Here is a 19,499-nt window from a genome sequence, read left to right as displayed (position 1 = left end):
GCATACAGTGAGAAACACATCCCAAGCAGATGGTTTGGCCTGTTGAGAAATGCGTACATTGGTGTAACCAAACCCCTCTCTTCCTGCATGGGCAAACATGGCAGCTGATCCATACCAAAGTCTTGGCATTGCCTGTGTGAGTTGTAAAGCCTGATGATAAGCAGCGTGCCTTTAATCCTTAGGTTTGTTTGTCTGTCTGTCTTCTCACAGTGCAGGTTCTGAAGATCTCAGAGGGTTCCTTGTTCCTGAGTAACCTCCTGTAACCGCTGTTCATCCCCTTCCCCACGCTCAACTGGGCCAATGCGTAGTCAGTTCTGTCTTCCGGGTGAGGAAGCCAGGCCTCAGCGTGATGCAATTTCCCCAAGGTTGCGCGACCAGGAAGTGGCCCGGCCTCAGGGAGGTGTGGACAGTGCCAGGCGAGTGGGGCACCAAGGCACCTTGAAGCAAGTCAGGTCTGCAAACAGACCAGGCTAATCACTGTAGGAGGCCGTGCAGCCTCCAGCGGTGCGAGAGAGCTGTTGTTTTTATAGAACGTTCTAGAGAGTGTTCGAGAGTCCTTCCCTCCCCCCCCTTTTTTAAAGAAACAGGGCATCGCATGCAGTCCCAGGTCTCTGGTAAGGTCACTCGAGCCAATAAAGCAGAACCAAGCAGAGTCTGTCTTCAGGATATGGGAGGGTCCCGTGGCGAGCTAGCTTAGGCTGAATAGGTTGGCGGTTATGTCGTTTGATTGGCGGAAATGCAGGGAGCTGGATGGGGGAAGGGACCCCGGGCGGCTGGCCCAGCCTGGGCAAGGGTGAGAGGCGTCTGGTGCTTCTTTCTTTGTCTTTTTTTTTTGGCTGCCCAGAAAAATCACAATAGCTGTCATTGGTGGTGCTGGTAACGGTGCTCAGGCGCAATGCTTGGGCCTAATCGTCGCAAGTGCCCGCCAGTTTTTCTGGCCAGGGACAGTCTGTGCTTTGCAGTCAGATGGGGCTAATTGTGGGCCCACCACGTGTACTTGGTGGGATTCAGTGAGGTCACCGTTGTGCGGTGGGGGCTGAGCTTCCCTCCTGGTTCACATAAAGGGGCGATAAATCATTTAGTGCAGGGCCTCCCCTTTGGCACTGCACGTCAGGGCCTGATCGTTCTCCGTGGGGGGTTCATCCCCCAGCAGTATGGGGTGTGGAGCAGCATCTCGGTCCCGCTCACTTGATGCCAGGAGCACCCGCTTCCCCGCCCCAGTCATAAGGTCCATAGGGTCCCCAGACATTGCCAAGTGCCCCCTGGAGGCAAAGTTGCTCCCAGCTGAGAAGAGAACAAATTATTTAGTTGGTGATTTACTATAGGAGAGCTGTCCGAAGGATCAGGTGAAATGGCATCCTGGGAGTGGCCTTCCGAGGGTCACTCATGTCGCAGTGCCCCACCAGATGGCCTTGCCCTGCTGGGCCTTCTTTGAAGGTCTGCCCCTTTTCCCAAAGGACAGAGTCATGCTGTAAATTGGACAGCCCCTTGCTGAGATCTGTCCTTCTGGCTGCAGGAGGGAGGCTCCCTTCCTTCCTTCTCCCCCAAACACCCTCCCTGCAGCTGGAGACACGCCCTTAAGGTCGGGGGTTAGCAAACTCTGTTAAGGACCCAGTGGAAACCGTTTGTGGCTGGGCAGTCTGTCCACTCACGTCTGCCATTGAAAGCCAGGAATAGATCCAGAGCCCAAAGGCATGGGCATGTCCTGATTTGAGGCCTGGTAGAACTTTATTTACCAAACAGTTAGTGGGAACTGTCCTGCTGGCCGAGGTGTGGCAGTTACATGCAGGCTTCCTCCCGGGGTGGCAGATCCGGGTTGTACTGTGGGACGTGCTGGACCGAGTATCCAGGGCGCCGTGGGTGTTGCAGGTGTCCCTCCAGGGCACGGGTGTCGCACTGTTTGGACTCAGCACCGCTTCCACCCCTCAAAGCGAAGGAGGACCCCAGAGAGCACTGTGGACGTGCATCACGTCTATCATTTTTTGTCCTATTAGAACTCGGAAGTGGAGAAAAATTTGTTGTTCAGTTGCTCAGACATGTCCAACTTTGCGACCCCATGAAGCAAGAGAAAACACAGATGTTTCTTTAGGCATTGGAATGGTGGCGTCAGCCCACACCACACAGGCTCCATGCCCCTGCAAGGTCATGGGTCTGGCCAGTGACATCACAGTGTCATGACAGGGTAGGTAGCCTGGGCCTCACAGACCCCCGAAATGGAAATGCCACTCCAGGGCATGACCTGGGCTGTGGCCGGGGTGGTGGGGTCATAGGGCAGAGTTCACTTGTCAGGACTGATTGGTGGACAGGCTGGGTCATGCCTGTACACCCACTTCTCCCCCCAGAGCGGGAAGCATGTCCCTCTGCCATGGCCTGAATCATACCTTTTCTTCCTTCTCCCATCTCTGTCCATCTGTCTGTCTGGCCTGAACCCCACATTGCTGGGGAGGCCTGGAGTCTTAGACAAGACTGTGGGGGCTGGGAGGGACTACAGCCGCAGGAAGGGTCTTTAAGAGGCTCCTGGCCTCTTCCTGCCGGAGGTCCCTCTTGACCAGAGGTTCACACGCCCTGGTCTGGTTTATGTCCACCTCTCCCTAATCTAGGAGAACCACCCCTTGCCAGACCCAGGGTCATTTATTTCCTGTGCTCTGAGCAGTACTCACACCTCAAAAGTGTCCCCCCAGTGCCCCAGGGGGACAGAAAGTGGGCGGCTCTGAATCTAGGCTTCTAGGAGGAAGCTCCGTTGTCAGATGGTCTCTGTGTTTATTTCATTTACTGCCATGTGCATGCCCAGAATTCCCCAAGTCCAGGAAGCTTCTGGTTTAAAAGAGGGATGTGATCTAAACGCCGCCGGCAGCTTGGCCTTTACACCTGAATGTGCCCCAAACCACGTGTTTTGTGTTTTACTAGGGGCAGTTTAAATCCCTGGTGGCTCAGTGGTAAAGAACCCGCCTACAATGCAGGAGACCTGGGTTTGATCCCTGGGTCAGGAAGATCCCCTGGAGAAGGAAATAGCAACCCATTCCACTGTTCTTGCCTCGGAAATCCCATGGACAGAGGAGCCTGGTGGGCTGCAGTCCATGGGGTTGCACACAGTTGGACACAACTGAGCGACTACACTACCACCCCAGGCAGCTTAAGGGATTTCACCTGCAATTCTGGTTGTACAGGATTCTAACTGCATGTTTAATTTTTAACATGAGAATCTGCAGCCTCAGATCCAGCTTGCCATTCAGTTTGAATAGCTTTCAGTTTTTGAATTTTCTAAAAAATTATTTTATTCCAGTATAGTTGATTTTCAGTGTTGTTACAGCGTTGTGTTGAAATGTCAGTCATTCAGTCCTGTCCAGCTCTTTGCGACCCCACGAACTGCAGCCCACCGGACTCCTCTGTCCATGGAATTTTTCCAGGAAAAAGTAATTGGAGTGGGTGGCCATTTCCTTCAGGGGATTTTCCTAACCCAGGGATTAAACCTGAGTCTCCTGCATTGCAGGCAGAGTCTTTACCATCTGAGCCACCAGGGATTTAAACTGAATGTGTTAATTTCGCCTTTTTTTTTTTCCCACTTGTTGCAGAGTGGCATATGGGATCTTAGTTCCCCCACCGGGAACTGAACCCATGCTCTCTGCGTTGGAAGCTTGGCGTCTTAACCACAGGACAGGCAGGGAAGTCCCTTGTATGGCTTTTATCAATGCTGTTAGCCTCAGTTGGAGTTTTAGGATCTTAGAAGAAACCCCGGGCTTGGTGTGTCCATGTCCTCACTGGGTCCAGCCCCCCTCCCTGCTGTGTGCAACTTGAGGCTAGCAGGGTCGGGGAGGGGGGCATCCGACACACACCCTTTCGTCATAGTAAGTGGTTGTGCAAGCTCCTTCCTGCCCACCGCAGGGCCCATCTGGAACCTTCCAGAAGTGGTCCTCTGAAGCCGTCAGACCAGTCTGCATTCCATCCTGGAGGTGGAGCCCCGGGCTCGCGTGGCCCAGCGTGCGGCCTCCTCAGTGCCCAGCCCTCCTGATTGCACCTTTGCCTGCTGCACTCTTGCACCAGGAGGGGCGTGTGTGTGTGTGTGTGTGTGCGTCTGTGTGTGTGGGCCCCTCCTGTCCATCTAGCTTCCTGACCCATCACAGATGGCCCCATCAATATTCCTCCTGCCGCCTTTAGCTACAGCCCTCAGCCAGGTCCTGATCTTCCCCCCTACCTCCTTGTCCTGTGTACCCCCAGCTGCCTTTCTGCTCCCACCCCCAGTTCTGCCACCCTCCTGCTGGGCCTCCATCCTGGCGCTCCTGGTAAAACAGAAGTCCTACCATATGCCCCCTACTGGCCCCGAGTCTCCACTGCCTCTCCCCCGTCCTGGTGCTTCGGTTTATTAGTTCTCATCCTCTGAAACCACCCTTGCCTCCCCTGACGTGTGTGGGAAACGCCTCTTCTCTCCTGCATTTAGCTGTCATGCACAGCTGTGTCCTGTGTCTTTGTAGGAATGAGCTGCTGCTTGGCTGCCCTGAGCATGGTAAGCACCAGGGTACCTGTCTCTAGCTCAGTGGTTCTCCCTGGGGGCTGTTTGGCCCTGTTGGGGCTCTGGGCAGTGTCTGGAGACATCAGTTGTCACAACTGGGGGGTTCCTGACATCAAGCTGGGGCAGCAGGGATTTTGCTCCACCTCCCCACAAAGAGAGATCAGGGTCAGGGTGCTTACTGTCCGCAGTGCTGAGGGGTGTCTGCCTAACTGTGCAGGTGCTGGGCACCAGGTGCCTGCCTCTTGTCATCATCCTTTTTAATGACATTTTAATGACGTTCTGCTGGTTTCCTTGTCATAATGGTGCTGGGGACACTTATTTCTCCACCATTTTCTTTTTTAAACTGATAAACTTTAGTTTTTAGAGCAGTTTTAGGTTCACAGATTTAAGAGGAAGGTACAGAAATTTCATATACCCTGTGCCCCCACCCCCCCACCTGTCTCCTGCCTGATAGTGCATTTGGTATAACTGAGAAACCTATGTTGACTTTCTCATTTTGGCCTTGCCATGTGGCTTGGGGACCTTAGTTCACTGACCAGGAATTGAACCTGTGCCCCCTGCAGTGAAAACGCAGAGTCTTAACCACTGGACTGCCAGGGACGTCCCTTCTCTCCTTTTTAGGGATGAGTAACATCCCAGCATGAGGATGACCTCAGTGTGGTGTTGGTCTGTCCGTCAGTCTGTGGACCCTGGGCTGTGACAACGCGTGTGTGTCCCCTCTCCCTGCTGTCGCCCCGTGTAGGAGGGCTGGCGCTGTCTTACTCTCTGATCCCCTGTGGCAGCCAGGCAGGGCAAGGCACATCAGAGGCTCTTGCTGGGCTTTGGGTGAGCAGGCAGCATGGGCCTGGCTGTGCAGGGTGGGCTTCAGGGGGCCCCTGGTGGCCTCTGCAGCAAGTGTGTTCACTTGTGCCTTTCTGGGGGAGAGGGGTTCTCAGCCATTCTGTTCTCAGGTTTGTGATGAATAAGGATTAACAACCACTACCTGGAACGTGCCCTCCTCATGACCCCCGGTGCAGTTTGCATATTAATGGCAATCGGCCCTTTGAACCAGCAGCTTCCAGTTAAAAATTGGGAAGGAGGGAAAGGTGACTTTTGCGTGTTCTTCCTTTTCTTTCTTTTTTTTTTTTTTAATTTATTTGTTTTGGCTGTGCTGAGTCTTCATTGCTGCAAGGCCTTTTCTCTAGTTGGGGTGAGCGGGAGCTACTCTCTAGATGCGGTGTTCTGGCTTCTCATTGCTGTGGCTTCTCCAGGAGCAGGGCTCTAGGAACGAGGGCTCAGTACTTGTGGCGCACGGGCTTAGTTGCTCTGAGGCACATGGGATCTTCCCAGACCAGGGACTGAACCCTGCGTTGGCAGGTGGATTCTTTACCACTGAGCCACCAGGGAGGTCCTATCCTTCCTTTCTTGAAGGCACTGCTTCTGAACCAGGGGACACTGGGTGATGTTGGAGGCCCTCCATGGTTGTCACAACTGGGGTGCTCCCAGCGTCCAGAGGGTGGGGGGCAGGGCTGCTGCTCCTGTGGTGTCCATGAGAGCCCCCTGCCCACCCCCCCCCCCAACCCCAGAGCCATCAGAGATCAGCAGAGTCTGCCTCAGGGTGTTCTGGATCCCGAGGGCTGAGGGTCTTTTTTGGGTGTTGGTGGGGTGCCCTGGGGCAGTTGCTCATGGAAAGGTAATGCCCAGCAAAAAGACTTTTGTGCCCTAGGGACGTGCTCCGAAGCCAAACCCCTTCATGTACCTGGTGAGTCAGCAGGTGCTCTATGGATCATAGAGCCCTGCTGGCTCCTAGCCTCCCCATCAGTGAGTGCCTAGTGTGGGTGGAAATAACAGAAAGGTGTTCTCTCTGGGGGCCGTCCCGGGCATTCCCAGCGCTCACCATCTTGTCAAGACAACCAGAAATGTCCCTACAGCATTGTCCCGGGGGCAGGTCACTCTCCCTGAGAGCCAGGGGTACAGCATCGCCTCAGGGGCAGGTCACTCTGCATGAGAGCCAGGGGTACAGGCAATGCTTGTTTATTGTAACAAAAGTTCCAAAGTACATAAAGTATTAAAACCTCCCCCGACACCTGATGTGTGGCCATGGCTCAGCGTGGTTAGGCCACATGCTCCCGGGGATGCCCCCCGTGTGGCAGCAGGCGTCCTCATTGGAGAGGGCTTCGGGTGACCTTGTCCCCAGGAGCTGGCAGGCCTCCGCCAGGGCGGGTGTGGTCCATCACCCCCCCACCCCCCAGTGAGCTCCCTTGCCTGGTGACCTTGGCCTGCGTTCCTGCAGATGGAGGACGGCCACACGCTGTTTGACTACGACGTCCGCCTGAACGACACCATCCAGCTCCTGGTCCGGCAGAGCCTTGTGCTGCCCGTCCCTGTTCCCAGCAGCAGCGGTGGCAGCAAGGAGAGGGACTCTGAGCTCTCGGACACAGACTCTGGCTGCGGCCTGGCCCAGAGCGAGTCGGACAAGTCCTCCAACAGCGGCGAGGCTGCCAACGAGCCAGAAGGGAAGGCAGACGAGGACGAGTGTGACGAGACGGAGCTGGGCCTCTACAAGGTGGGGCTCATGCATCACTGTCCCCACGCAGCCCCCGATCCCCGTGGCTGGACAGCCCCCTGTCCCCCCTGTCCTGCCCTATGTCCTCACAGTCCGTTGGTGGAAACATCAATGCTCAGGGGTTCCTTCTCCGCCCCTAAAGCAGAACCCTGTAACTGGACCTGCTGGTGTCTTCCCTGTGGTCCTCGCAGGGGCCGTCTTAAGTTCTGATCTGCTGCCCCCCTCCCCTTAAGACCATGACCCTTCTCAGATTTCCCCGGGGCCGAATGAGAGCTTCCTTCCCCGGCAGGTCGGCGAGTACGTGGACGCGAGGGACACGAATATGGGCGCGTGGTTCGAGGCCAAGGTCATCAGGGTGACAAGGAAGGCTCCGGCTCATGACCAGCCCAGCAGCTCCAGCTCAAAGCCAGAGGACGACATCATCTATCACGTGACATACGATGAGTGAGTGTTCTCGGGGTGGGCCCAGGACAGCAGCAGCTCCGAGGACCTGGTGTTTGGACTTGCTTGGGTGGTGATGTCCCCTCCCTCCGTTGTAGGAATTCAGAGTGTTTATGGAGCACTTAGCCTGTGGCAAGCCCTGTGATGGGCCCGGGGAGTTCCCGTCTGTGAACACAGAGGGGCTCTGAGTTGGCTTGGCGGCCATAACCACATGCTGCAGGCTGGGCGACTTCAGCATTAGGCATGTATCTTCTCACGGTCCTGGAGGCTGGAAGTCCGAGCTCAGTGTGCTGGCAGGGTCAGCTCCTGGTGAGGGCTCTCCTGGCTTAGACACAGCCATCTTCTCCTGCATCCTCACGTGGTCTTTCCTTTGAGTCTGGGGGGAGAGAGCGAGCTCTGGTGTCTTTTCTAATAAGGACACCAGTCCTATTAGATTAGAGCCCTGTCCTTATGAGCTCATTTAACTCTGATTACAGCCTGGGCTTCCCTGGTGGCTCAGATGGTAAAGAATCTGCCTGCAATGCAGAGACCTGGTTTTGATCCCTGGGTTGGGAAGATCCCCTGGAGAAGGGAATGGCAACCCACTCTGGTATTCTTGCCTGGAGAATCCTGTGGACAGAGGAGCCTGGCGGGCTACAGTCCATGGGGGTCACAAAGAATTGGACACAACTTAGTGACTAAACAATAACAACCTCTAAGGGCCCTGTCTGCAGATACAGTCACAGTGGATATTAGGGCTTCAGAATGTGTATGTGGGGGATGCAGTTCATAACAGGGCAAGCCTCCCTGCCTATAGGGAGCTCATGTTCTATGAGGGCGCTAGGGCTTCATCTGTTTCCCTGCAGAGTCTCTTACTGCCCACACCAGTTTCTGGCACACTCTAAGCTTAGCTCTAAAAATTACTGGAGTAATGGGAGGAGCGAAAGGCAGTAGGTGCCAGATTCCCATCCTCTTGGTCAGGGTTCACAAGCTTCTACCCTCAGGCCAGACCTGGCCCACATCCTGTTTTTGACGATAAAGCTTTATTGAAACACACCAGTACCCATTGTTTACATCTTATCTGTGACTGCTCTTGCGATAATAGCTGAGTTGAGTGTTCACAGCAGACACCTTGCAGCTCACAAAGCTGTAAGTATTGACTATCTGGTCTTTGGCAACCCTTGCTGTGCGTGCTAAGTTGCTTCAGTCATGTCCAGCCCTTTGCAACCCTATGGACTTCAGCTCTCCAGGCTCCTCTGTCCATGGGATTTCCCCAGACAAAAGTACTAGAGTGGGTTGCCATTTCCTTCTCCAGGGGATTTTCTCCGCCCAGGGGTCAAACCCATGTCTCTTGCATTGGCAGGCAGGTTCCTTACCACTAGCACCACTTGGACAACCCTTGTTCTTGGTGCTTTATTAGCAAAAATAATGAACACCAGGCTAACCACCTCATCACAGTAGAGTTGGGATTGTCCCCACTCTAGGCTGAGGCTAAACTTTGTTACTAATAGGATATGCTTTTTTTTTTTTAATTTAATTTATTTTAAAATAGCTTTTACTAGAGTAGAGTTGCTTTACAATGTTAGGTTTTCAAAAAATTTTTTACTTGTGTATCTTTTGTTAATTTTTATTGATGTTTGGTTGCTTTACAATGTTGTATTACTTAGAATATGCTACCTTTAGCCAATTGTCTTAGGCCTTTTTTGAGGTCACTTGGAATTCCTGTATATCCAGAATAATGACTTCCTGTCTTTTTTTAATATAGTGTCTATCCCTTTACAAAAGTCACCATCAACACACATGTATGGAAAAAAGTTCCCCCCCAACTCATTTCTTTCTGTCTTAGTTTCCTATGGCTGCTCTACAAAGTATTGGTGCTGTTGCTGGAATAGTCTATCCTCTTATGGTCCTGGAGGCCATAAGTCCAAACCAAGATGTTGACAAGGCTGAGACCCTCCTGGAACCTGGAGGGGAGAATCCTTTGTGCCTCTTCCAGCGGGACTGGCTGTCTGGCTCACGGCTGCGTCCCCGCTCCTGCCTCTGCCTCCTCTTCCTGCCTTGCTCTCCTCTGTCTGCCTCTTCATCAGTCACTAGGTTTAAGACCATTCTTCTCTATCAGGACCTGATCTTAACTTCTCCTGTCTGCAGCAATCCTATTTCCAGATTGAGCAGTGTCCCTAAATGAGCAGGGTGCGTGGCATGCTAAGCCACTTCAATCATGTCCGACTCTCTACGACCCTATGGACTGCAGCCCACCAGGCTCCTCTGTCCATGGGATTCTCCAGGCAAGAATACTGGAGTGGGTTGCCAGTTCCTTCTCCAGGGGATCTTCCTGACCCAGGGACTGAACCCTCATCTCTTACGTCTCCTGCTTTGGCAGGCGGGGGTCTTTACTGCTAGTGTCACCACCTTGGAAGCCCCTATTTCCAGATTAGGTGCCAATAAGCACCGCTTGTCAGGGTGCCAGGTGTTAGGATCCCAACGTAGCTTTTTTAGAGCCAGGGTCCTCAACCCCCTGGCTCTAATGCCTGGTGAGCTGAGGTGGAGCTGCTTTAATAAGAGGAGAAATAAAGTGCACAGTAAATGTAACGCACTCGAATTATCCTCAAACCATCCGTGCCTTCCCGGTCCGTGAAAAAACTGTCTTCCAGGAAACCAGTCCCTGGTGCTGCAAAGGCTGGGGGCCGCTGTGACACACTGGGACGTGTCACTGTGCCTGGGTGTTACTAACACCAACAGATGAGCTCTTGGGGAGGGGCCTTTCTGGACTGCTGTGACGAGCGTAACTCAAACCCGCACACCAGGTGGCCCTCTCCGCCTGGCTCCTCTCTCCTGATGGAGTGAGGCCTGCTGGCGCCTGAGGTCTGAGCGCAGGGCTCTCCCCTCCAGCTACCCAGAGAACGGAGTGGTCCAGATGACCTCACAGAACGTCCGGGCTCGAGCCCGACACACCATCAAGTGGGAGGACCTGCAGGTGGGCCAGGTGGTCATGGTCAACTACAACCCAGACCTCCCCAAGGACCGCGGCTTCTGGTACGACGCCGAGATCCTGCGGAAACGAGAGACCAGGACAGCGCGGGAGCTGCATGCCAACGTCAGGATCGGGTGAGTCTGCCCGGCCTCCGCCTTCTCCCCGGGCCCTCTACGCCCCACCTGCGGAACTGTTTCTGGGGCCCTGGCAGAGATTTCAAGCTTCCTTGTTCTCATGTGCTTGTTGTTTTGAATTTGGCAAACAGGTGAAAAAACGTGGCCAAGTCCGGAAAGTACTGAAGGCCACACTTAATATTCTCCTTTCTCCTGTTCCCTGGTTACCCGGTTCTCCTGTCTGGAGACATGGCTGGTCCCAGCACCTTCTGGGGCCACGTGTGTGTGCACAGACAGGCAAGAACATAGCCAGAACCACACACTCCTATACGGGGTACTCTTCACATCAGGGGTCAACAGGCTGTTGGCCACAGGCCAGAGCTGGCCCCCAGCTATGACAAGCAAATAAAGTTTTATTGGCACCGAGCCACGCCCATCTGTTCACTGCTTCACTGTGGCTGCTCTATGTTAGGAGGGCGCCCAGAAGAGAGCTGGGTGGCTGCCCACAAAGCTGAAAATATTTACTGCCAGGCCCTTTACAGAACATATTTGCTGAACCCTGTCTACCAGGCTTTTCTGTGTGTGTGTAGAAAGCTTAACATCTTTACCATTTTAATATGTCTTTCTTTTTTTAAAAAAAAATATGTTGACTTATTTGGCCTCACTGGGTCTCTGTTGCTGCGTGTGGGCCTTCTCTGGTTGCGGCGAGTGGTGGGGGGGGGGGCGTGGTGTTGCGTGGGCTTCTCGTTGCAGTGGCCTCTCTTGCTGCGGAGCACAGGCTCTAGAGTGTGCGCGCTCCCAGGAGTTGTGGCGCACAGACTTAGCTGTCCCGTAGCATGTGGGATCTGTCCCGACCAGGGATCAAACCCACATCCCCTACATTGACAGGTGGATTCTTAACCACTGGACCACCAGGGAAGTACTTAGCACCTTAACCATTTAAAAGTGCACAGCTCAGTGGCATTAAGCATATTCATATTGTTGGAACAACCATCCCCACCCCCACCAACATCCATCTCCAGAACTTTCTCATCTTCCCAAACTGAAACCCTATCTCCTTGAAACACTGAACTCCCCAGCCCCTCCCCTACCACTGGCCCCCACCACCTACTTTCAGTATCTGTGAATCTGACTCCTAGGGACCTCGCGTAAGTGGAATCATACACTATGTGTCTTTCTGTGTCTGGCTTTTTTCGCAAGGTCCATACATGTTGCATGATGAACCTTTTTTGGTGGCTGAATAATACTCCACTGTATATGTTGTATACAAGACATGAGTATCTGGGCAAGTGTCTTGAGCACAGGCACAGTGAGTGCAGAGGCCCTGGGGCAGGACCATTCTTGGTGTCTTTCTGGCCCCTTGAGGAGGCCAGTGGGCTAGAGGGGAGAGAGGGAGGAGGAATCGTTCAGGATATGGCTGGGAGGGGTGCAGAGCTGCTGTGTATTCTGTGTTGCTGGCAGCTCCTGGAGCCTGAGAGCATGGAGTAAGTGTTAAGTGTCAGTCGTTCAGTTGTGTCCAACTCTGCGACCCCATGGACCATAAGCCGCCAGGCTCTTCTGTCCATGAAATTCTGCAGGCAGAAATAGTGGAGTGGCTTGCCATTCCCTTGTCCAGGGGATCTTTCCAACCCAGCAATCGAACCCAGGTCTCCTTCGTTGCAGGCGAACTCTTTACTATTTGAGCCACTACAGAAGAGCGTAGATGCCACCTGTAATAGAATCATCGCTCAGGCAGCCGAGCTGGGAATTGACTGCAGGGGGCAGCGTGGCGGCAGGGAGACCAGGGAGGAGGCTGCTGGGGGCAAGGTCCAGGACCAGCCCTGGCGCACTGATGTGATTGTTAAAAAAAAAAAAATAACCTGCTTTTTGTTTCCTTGCTTAGAATGTTGTTTTCTTGTTTTCTGTTTCTTTGACTTCTGCTCTCATCTAAAAAAAAAAGTATGTAGTTAGTTGTGGCTGAGATAGGTGACATATTAGTTCCCTGACCAGGGACTGAACCTCTGCCCCCTGCAGTGGGAGCCTGAAGTCTCAACCCCTCCCAGGGAATTCCCTTTGTCATCTTTATCATTTTCTCCTTTTTCTGAGTTGATTTTGCTCTTCTTTTTCCAGTCTTTTTGAGGTAGCCACTTAGATTATTGTAAGTCTAGTGTAAGCATTTTAGTGCTGCGAATTTCCCTCTCAGTGCTGCCTTGCCTGCTTTCCACATATTTTGCTATGTTGTTTTTCTTTTTATTCAGTTACCTCTGTTTTTACAATTTCCTTTGACACTTCCTCTTTGGCTCCTGGCTTATTGAGAAATATGGAGTTTAACTCTCAAGTGTTTAGAGACTTTTTTGCATTGTCTTTCTCTTGTTGATTTCCAGTTTGACTTTGTTATGGTCAAGGAACATACACTGTATGATTCTAGTCCTTGTCAAGGTTTGTTTTATGGTTCAGAGTCGGGTCTGTCTTGGTGAATATTGCACAGTTATTTAAAAAAAAAAAAGTATACTCTGTTGTTGGGGCAGATGTTCTGTTTCTATCGGTTAGACTGTGTCGGCTGATTGTGTTGCTCACATCTTCTGATTCCTGCTGATGTTCAGTCTAGTACGTCTGTCACGTGCTGAGGGCGCTGTCCCGGTGTTCACCTGTAACTGGATTTGTCTGTTTCTCCTGTCAGCTTCAGAATCATGAGGATCTGGTGTTTGATGTGGACATACTCATATGTGTTACGTCTTTCTGTTCCTTATGTAATGTCTCTCTTTGTCTCCAGTAATTTCCTTTGCTCTGAAGTCTGCTTTATCTGAGATATATGTATGTGAATTGACACACTTTAAAAAAAAAAAGTAAATGAGTTCCCTGGGGGTCCAGTGGTTAAGACTCTTTGTTTCTACTGCAGGGGGCCTGGGTTTGATCCCTGGTTAGGGAACCAAGATCCTACAAACCACACAGAATGGCCATAAGTGAATGAATGAATATGCGTGGTGTATCTCTACCACTATGGTTGAATTTGGAGTTTCTCATAAACAGTATATAGTTGGGTCATTTTTTTTTTTTTAAAGCTACTTCATCAAGGCTGCATTTTCCTTGGTATGTGTTATGTTTTCTGGCCATTATTTAAATATTTTTTTGTCTGCAACACACAGCATGTGGGATCTTAGTTCCCCAACTAGGGACTGAACTCATGCCCCCTGGAGTGGAAGTCTGGACTCATAACCACTGCACCCCCAGGAAAGTCCACCACTTGGCATACATTATTGAACCTTGAACAACTAGGGGGTTAGAGGCACCAACCTCTGTGCATTTGAGAATCCAAGCATAACTTACAGTCCATCCTCCCATTTCTGTGGTTCCATCGTATTTGTGGTTCCTCATCTGAGGAGTCAACCAGCTGGGGATTGTATGGTACTGTTGCATTTACTATTGGAAAAAATCCACCAATAACCGGATTCATGAAGTTCAAATTCATGTTGGCCAAGGATCAGCAGTGTCTTGCCCATTGCACATTTAAGGTGATGATTGGTGTGTTAGGGCTTGTGTGCCGCTCCCTTGTGTCCGACTCCGTGGACTGTAGTCCCCCAGGCTCCTCTGTCCATGGGCTTTCCTAGGCAAGAACACTGCAGTGGGTTGCCATTTCTTTCTCCAGGGCATCTTCCCCACCCAGGGATCTCAGTGTGTCCTGCACTGCAGGCGGATTCTTTACCACTGAGTCATCGGGGCTTGAGCCTGCCATTTTGTTACTTGTTTTCTGTTTGTTTCCCCGTTTTCTTTTTCCTGTGTCTCTTATTCTGTCCTTCCTATGGGTTATATAAGCATCTTTTAGGATTCTGTCTTGATTTATTGAAGGTCTTTTGGAATGTATTGCTTTGCATAGTTTTCTTAGTGGTTTCTCTGGGTTCTGTTATATACGCCTGTGACATACCAGTATCTCTTGTACCACTTTGAGGGAAGTGTGGCGATCTTTCGTGCATTTACATTCCTTTACACTCGCTGTCTTGAGTGTCAGACGGTGTCTTGGTTTCTGTCATCATGTATGACTTGGACAATGCATAAGGAACATAATCTACTGTACATACCCATGTTTCTGCCCTTTCTGTTGTCTGTCTTCCTTTTTCCTCCCAGATGCCTTCCATTGTAATTTTCTATCTACTTGAACTTTCCTCCATTATTCTATAAAGGAGCAACATTCTTTTAATTTTCCTTCATCTGAGAATGTACCCACCCGGTTAGATTGAAGTAATTCCCAAGCATTGAATCATTGTGTCTGTTAATATTATTCTTTTGAGTATATTTCTTTAAAATGACTCTTTCACAGAAACAGTTTTAATGCTATTATTACAACAGAAAACTTAATTTCTTAACATCTCTCCAGTCATTGTTCTGTTTGCCAGTTGGCTCACATGTAGAAAAAAATAGTTTGTCTGTTTAAGCTCTAAGTAATGCCCACAGATTTCAGTTAAGTTGGTAGATCTGTTTCTTTTAAAAATATTTGTATTTACTTATTTCGTTGGCTGTGCCAGGCCACAGCTGTGGCACGTGAGCTCTTAGTTGCAGCACACGGGACCTTTAGTTGTGGCATGTGGAATCTAGTTCCCTACCCGGGGATGGAGTCTTAGCCACTGGACCACCAGGGAAATCCGCAGTAGATCTTTCAGTCTGTTATCTTAGGGTTCCTGTTCTTTTGTTTTTCCCCTCCTTTTCCTTGTTTGTTGGGGAGGCTGGGTTGTTTGTCACATAAAATCTGCACAGTCTGGATTCCCCACCAGCATCCTCCTGGTGTCATTTCCTCCGTTCCTCTGTCCACGCGTTCCCCGTGAACTGGTGGGTAGATCTGGACATGTGCCATCTAGTCTTGCAGTCATGAGTCACATGCTGCCAAGCGCTTGGAATGTGCCCAGGACACACTGAGATATGCTGTGAGTATAAAATATACCCTGGATTTCAAAAACTTAGTGCTGAAAAAGAGTGTAAACTACCGATTGTTAATCATTCCTTAACATTCATTGCACGTTGAAATGGTATTTTGTATACATGGGGTTACATTTGTTGTTCAGTTGCTAAGTCATGTCTGCCACTGCAGCATACCAGGCTCCTCTGTCCTTCGCTATCTCCTGGCGTTTGCTCAAACTCATGTCCATTGAGTCAGTGATGCTATCTAACCATCTCATCTTCTGCCCTCTTCTCCTTTTGCCTTTAGTCTTTCACAGCGTCAGAGTCTTTCCCATTGAGTAGGGTCTTTGCATCAGGTGTTCAAAGTATTGGCGCTTCAGCTTCAGCATCAGTCCTTCCAATGAATATTCAGGGTTGATTTCCTTTAGGATTGATTGGTTTGATCTCCTTGCAGTTCAAGGGACTCTCAAGAGTCTTCTCCAGCACAGTTCAAAAGCATCAGTTCTTCAGTGCTCAGCCTTCTTTGTGGTCCATCTCTCACATTTGTACATGACTACTGGAAAAACCATCGCTTTGACTAGATGGACCTCTGTCGGCAAAGTGATGTCTCTGCTTTTAAATACAATGTCTTGCTTTGTCATAGCTTTCCTTCCAAGGAGCACATTCAAACTGATGCCATCTACTTTTTACTATTTAAATGTGGTTCTCGGAAAGTGTGAAATTATACGCAACTCACGTTTGCTTTCCCTGGAAGGTTGTCGATGTAGTGGTGGGGTGATCTGATGGAAGCAGTCAGATGGTCTGATGGAAGCAGTGAGATGATCCCTGGGGTTGTTTTAACCTAGAGGAGTTTTTGTAATTTTTTAAAAATTTTCATATTTTGATCAGAACTTGCTTTATAGTTTTTGCCTATTGAGCCTTGTTTAGTGGGCCTTGCCTCTTAGTGGGCCTCACCTGCCAAAGGTTAAAAATTATTCTCGCAAATGCATCACATACTGAAACTCTGGCTTATTTGTTTTCACCTCGTTCCTGATGTGGTAGGACTTGAATTTGCGAGGGTAGTAGCTAGGCGAGTTCATAGGGCCCCGCGAAAACCTCTTCTACGATATAGTTAGAATCAGAGCTGTTCGTGGGCTCTGAGAACATGTCCAAGTGGCCGGGTCTTTTGGGGTCATCGGTGAGACTGGCCCGCTGGTCATCCTAACAGGCCTGTTCTCTTGTAGGGGTGATTCTCTCAATGACTGTCGGATTGTCTTCGTGGATGAAGTTTTCAAGATCGAGCGTCCGGGCGAGGGGAACCCCATGGTGGAAAACCCGATGAGAAGTGAGTTCTGATCCAGCCCCTCTGTGCTGGGTTGAGGGTTGGTGCAGGGGTGGGGGTCATGCCTGAGCTGACACCCCACCCCATCCCACCTCCAGGGAAGAGCAGGCCCTCCTGCAAACACTGTAAAGCCCCTCCGTGCTGTGTGTGTGGTGGGGTGTAGGGTGGGAGGGTGGGGCGCTGCCAGAGCTGATCCCATCCCCCGCTTCCCGGGGTGCAGGGAAGAGCGGGCCCTCCTGCAAGCACTGTAAGGACGATGAGCGGAAGCTGTGCCGCATGTGCGCCTGCCACGTGTGCGGGGGCAAGCAGGACCCTGACAAGCAGCTGATGTGCGACGAGTGCGACATGGCCTTCCACATCTACTGCCTGCGCCCACCTCTCAGCAGCGTGCCCCCTGAGGAGGAGTGGTGAGTGCCCCCGGGTGGCCGAGGCGATGGAGACGTGGGGTCCTTCCCATGTGGCCCGGCCCTGGCTCACTGTGGGGAGGGAGGCACTGTGGGCCAGAGGCGGGAGCGGGCGTCTGAGGCCTGGAGTGGGAGAGTTGTGATGCGCAGCTCTGGTGTGAGAGCCTGGGAGTGCTAACAGAGATGGCTGTTGTTTGCCCCGCCCCTGCCCTCCTGGTGGAGACAGGGAACTGAGTCCTTGGCAGTGAGTAGGTGCCGTTGAACCGCCCTTCATGTTGGCTACATGGGGGCTGGTCTTGGCTTCACCGTGGGGGGCACTGCTGTTCCCAGTGGGGGAGGGGTCAGTGTCTGCTGCCCACCAAGGGGGCCACTCGCCCCATATGGCCACCAAGCTCTTCCCATGTGGCCACTGAGCTCTTCCCATGTGGCCCATGGGACCAAGGGAATGGATTTCTTATGTTGAGTTCGTGAATTTAAGTTGAAGCCGTTCCCCGCCTCCCCACTTCTGTGCAGTCTTGGCTATGCAGGAAGGTAGGGGGCTGGGCATGCGGCCTTGGGCAGGGGGTGACATCCCTATGGTCACAGGTACTGCCCTGACTGCCGGATCGACTCCAGTGAGGTGGTGCAGGCGGGTGAGAAGCTGAAGGAGAGTAAGAAGAAGGCGAAGATGGCGTCGGCCACATCGTCCTCGCAGCGGGACTGGGGCAAGGTAAGGGGGCCCTGGGCTCCTGGAGGGCCCTGCTGCCCTCCGCCCTCCTGTGGCCACTCACGCTGCTCTCCCCTCTGTTTCGCAATGGACAGGGCATGGCGTGCGTGGGCCGCACCAAGGAGTGCACCATTGTGCCGTCCAATCACTTTGGCCCCATCCCGGGCATTCCTGTGGGCACCATGTGGAGGTTCCGAGTCCAGGTATGTGCGGATGTCAGGGTCTGCGGCTCAGCCAGTGGGCGCTGGCCTTCCAGCAGCCCCTCTGCCAGGGAGGCTAGACTGGGATTCACACCAGGTCCTTCCCTGGTGTGGCTTGGACTCTGGCCTTCAGGGGCTGAGGGTTCTTTTAACAGGACTGATGCGTTTGGATAGAAGGGTCAGACTGTGGCTCTGAAGGCGGGAGTGAGGGCATTTGAGCTTATCTGTAGTGTCTGGTCCACGGGGTGCCACTTACCTCTCGGTGGGTTCACAGGTCAGCGAGTCGGGGGTCCATCGACCTCACGTGGCGGGTATCCACGGCCGGAGCAATCACGGGGCCTACTCCTTGGTCCTGGCTGGAGGGTATGAGGACGATGTGGTGAGTGTGGGGAGCTGGTTTCATTTGTGTGTAACTATGGCAAATACACGTTAACAGAAAACTTAACCATCGTAACTGTTTTTAAGTGCACCACTCAGTGGCATTAAGCATAATGACGCTGTCATGCGACTATCACTACCATCCATCCACAGACACTTTCCATCTTTTGAAACTAAGACTCTGTCTCCACTAAACACTCGAGTCCCCATCCCCTCCCCTAGCTTCAGACCTCTACCATCTGCTTTCTTTGTCTGTGGATCTGCCATGTAAGTAGAATCATATATTTATCTTTCTGTGTCTGGCTTATCTCCCTGAGCATCTTGTCCTTACGAGTTCATCCGCACTGTAACAGGTATCAGTATTTCCTTCCTTTTTTTAAGACTGGGTAATATTCTGATGTGTGGCTGGACCACGTTTTGTTTATCCAGTCGCTCATCCGTGGATGCCTGGGATGTCTCCACATTCTAGCCACTGTGAATAATGCTGCTATGAACCTGGGTCTGCACAGATCTCTTCATGTCCCTGTTTTCAGTTCTTTTGGGTATAAACTCAGAAATGGGATTGCTAGCCTTTGGTGATTCTGTTTTTAATTTGTGAGGAACGTCCATACCGTTTTCCATAGCGGCCATGCCAGTTTCCATCCTTACCAGCCACACACAGGGTTTCAGTCTCTCCACATCCTCACCAGCTCTTGGTGTTATCTGTTTCTTTGGTCGCTGGTTCTGACGTCATGAGGATGCCTGGCTTCGTTTTGAGGGTGTCTCTCCTTTCCCATGCATGCAGGATTTAGCCTGCCCTCTGTGTTGTTTTCAGGACCATGGGAACTCGTTCACGTACACAGGTAGTGGCGGACGAGACCTTTCCGGAAACAAGCGGACTGCGGAACAGTCTTGTGATCAGAAACTCACCAACACCAACAGGTTTGTGGAGCAGAGTGTTACTGTTTCTCAAGCGTATGTCTGCCTTGTCCTCGGCTGGCTATACAGGGGAGGGGCTGTGTTCTGTTTTGGAGGCATTCATGCAGGAAGTTAGATCCCCATTAAGAGTGTGGTGGTGGGATCTTC

At 51.8% G+C, this 19,499-nt stretch overlaps 1 protein-coding gene across 2 annotated transcripts in view; it reads left to right on the top strand.

The window, feature by feature from the left end:
* Window positions 1-19,499, top strand: part of UHRF1 (ubiquitin like with PHD and ring finger domains 1) — a 33,730-nt gene that overhangs the window by 3,361 nt on the left and 10,870 nt on the right. For both annotated transcript variants that reach the window (XM_086410022.1, XM_086410020.1), the window contains exons 3-11: window positions 6,780-7,052; window positions 7,342-7,496; window positions 10,362-10,577; window positions 16,649-16,749; window positions 16,967-17,153; window positions 17,736-17,859; window positions 17,952-18,059; window positions 18,331-18,435; window positions 19,249-19,355. In XM_086410022.1, the coding sequence (XP_086266148.1) occupies window positions 6,780-7,052; window positions 7,342-7,496; window positions 10,362-10,577; window positions 16,649-16,749; window positions 16,967-17,153; window positions 17,736-17,859; window positions 17,952-18,059; window positions 18,331-18,435; window positions 19,249-19,355 (1,376 nt within the window). The remainder of the gene's footprint in view (window positions 1-6,779; window positions 7,053-7,341; window positions 7,497-10,361; window positions 10,578-16,648; window positions 16,750-16,966; window positions 17,154-17,735; window positions 17,860-17,951; window positions 18,060-18,330; window positions 18,436-19,248; window positions 19,356-19,499) is intronic.

The sequence above is a fragment of the Bos grunniens genome, chromosome 7, assembly GCF_055505025.1.
Source record: "Bos grunniens cultivar Pamir isolate PY7600 chromosome 7, Bosgru_T2T1.0, whole genome shotgun sequence".
Taxonomy (NCBI): Eukaryota; Metazoa; Chordata; class Mammalia; order Artiodactyla; family Bovidae; genus Bos; species Bos grunniens.
This window is presented reverse-complemented; position numbering and strand designations above follow the sequence as displayed.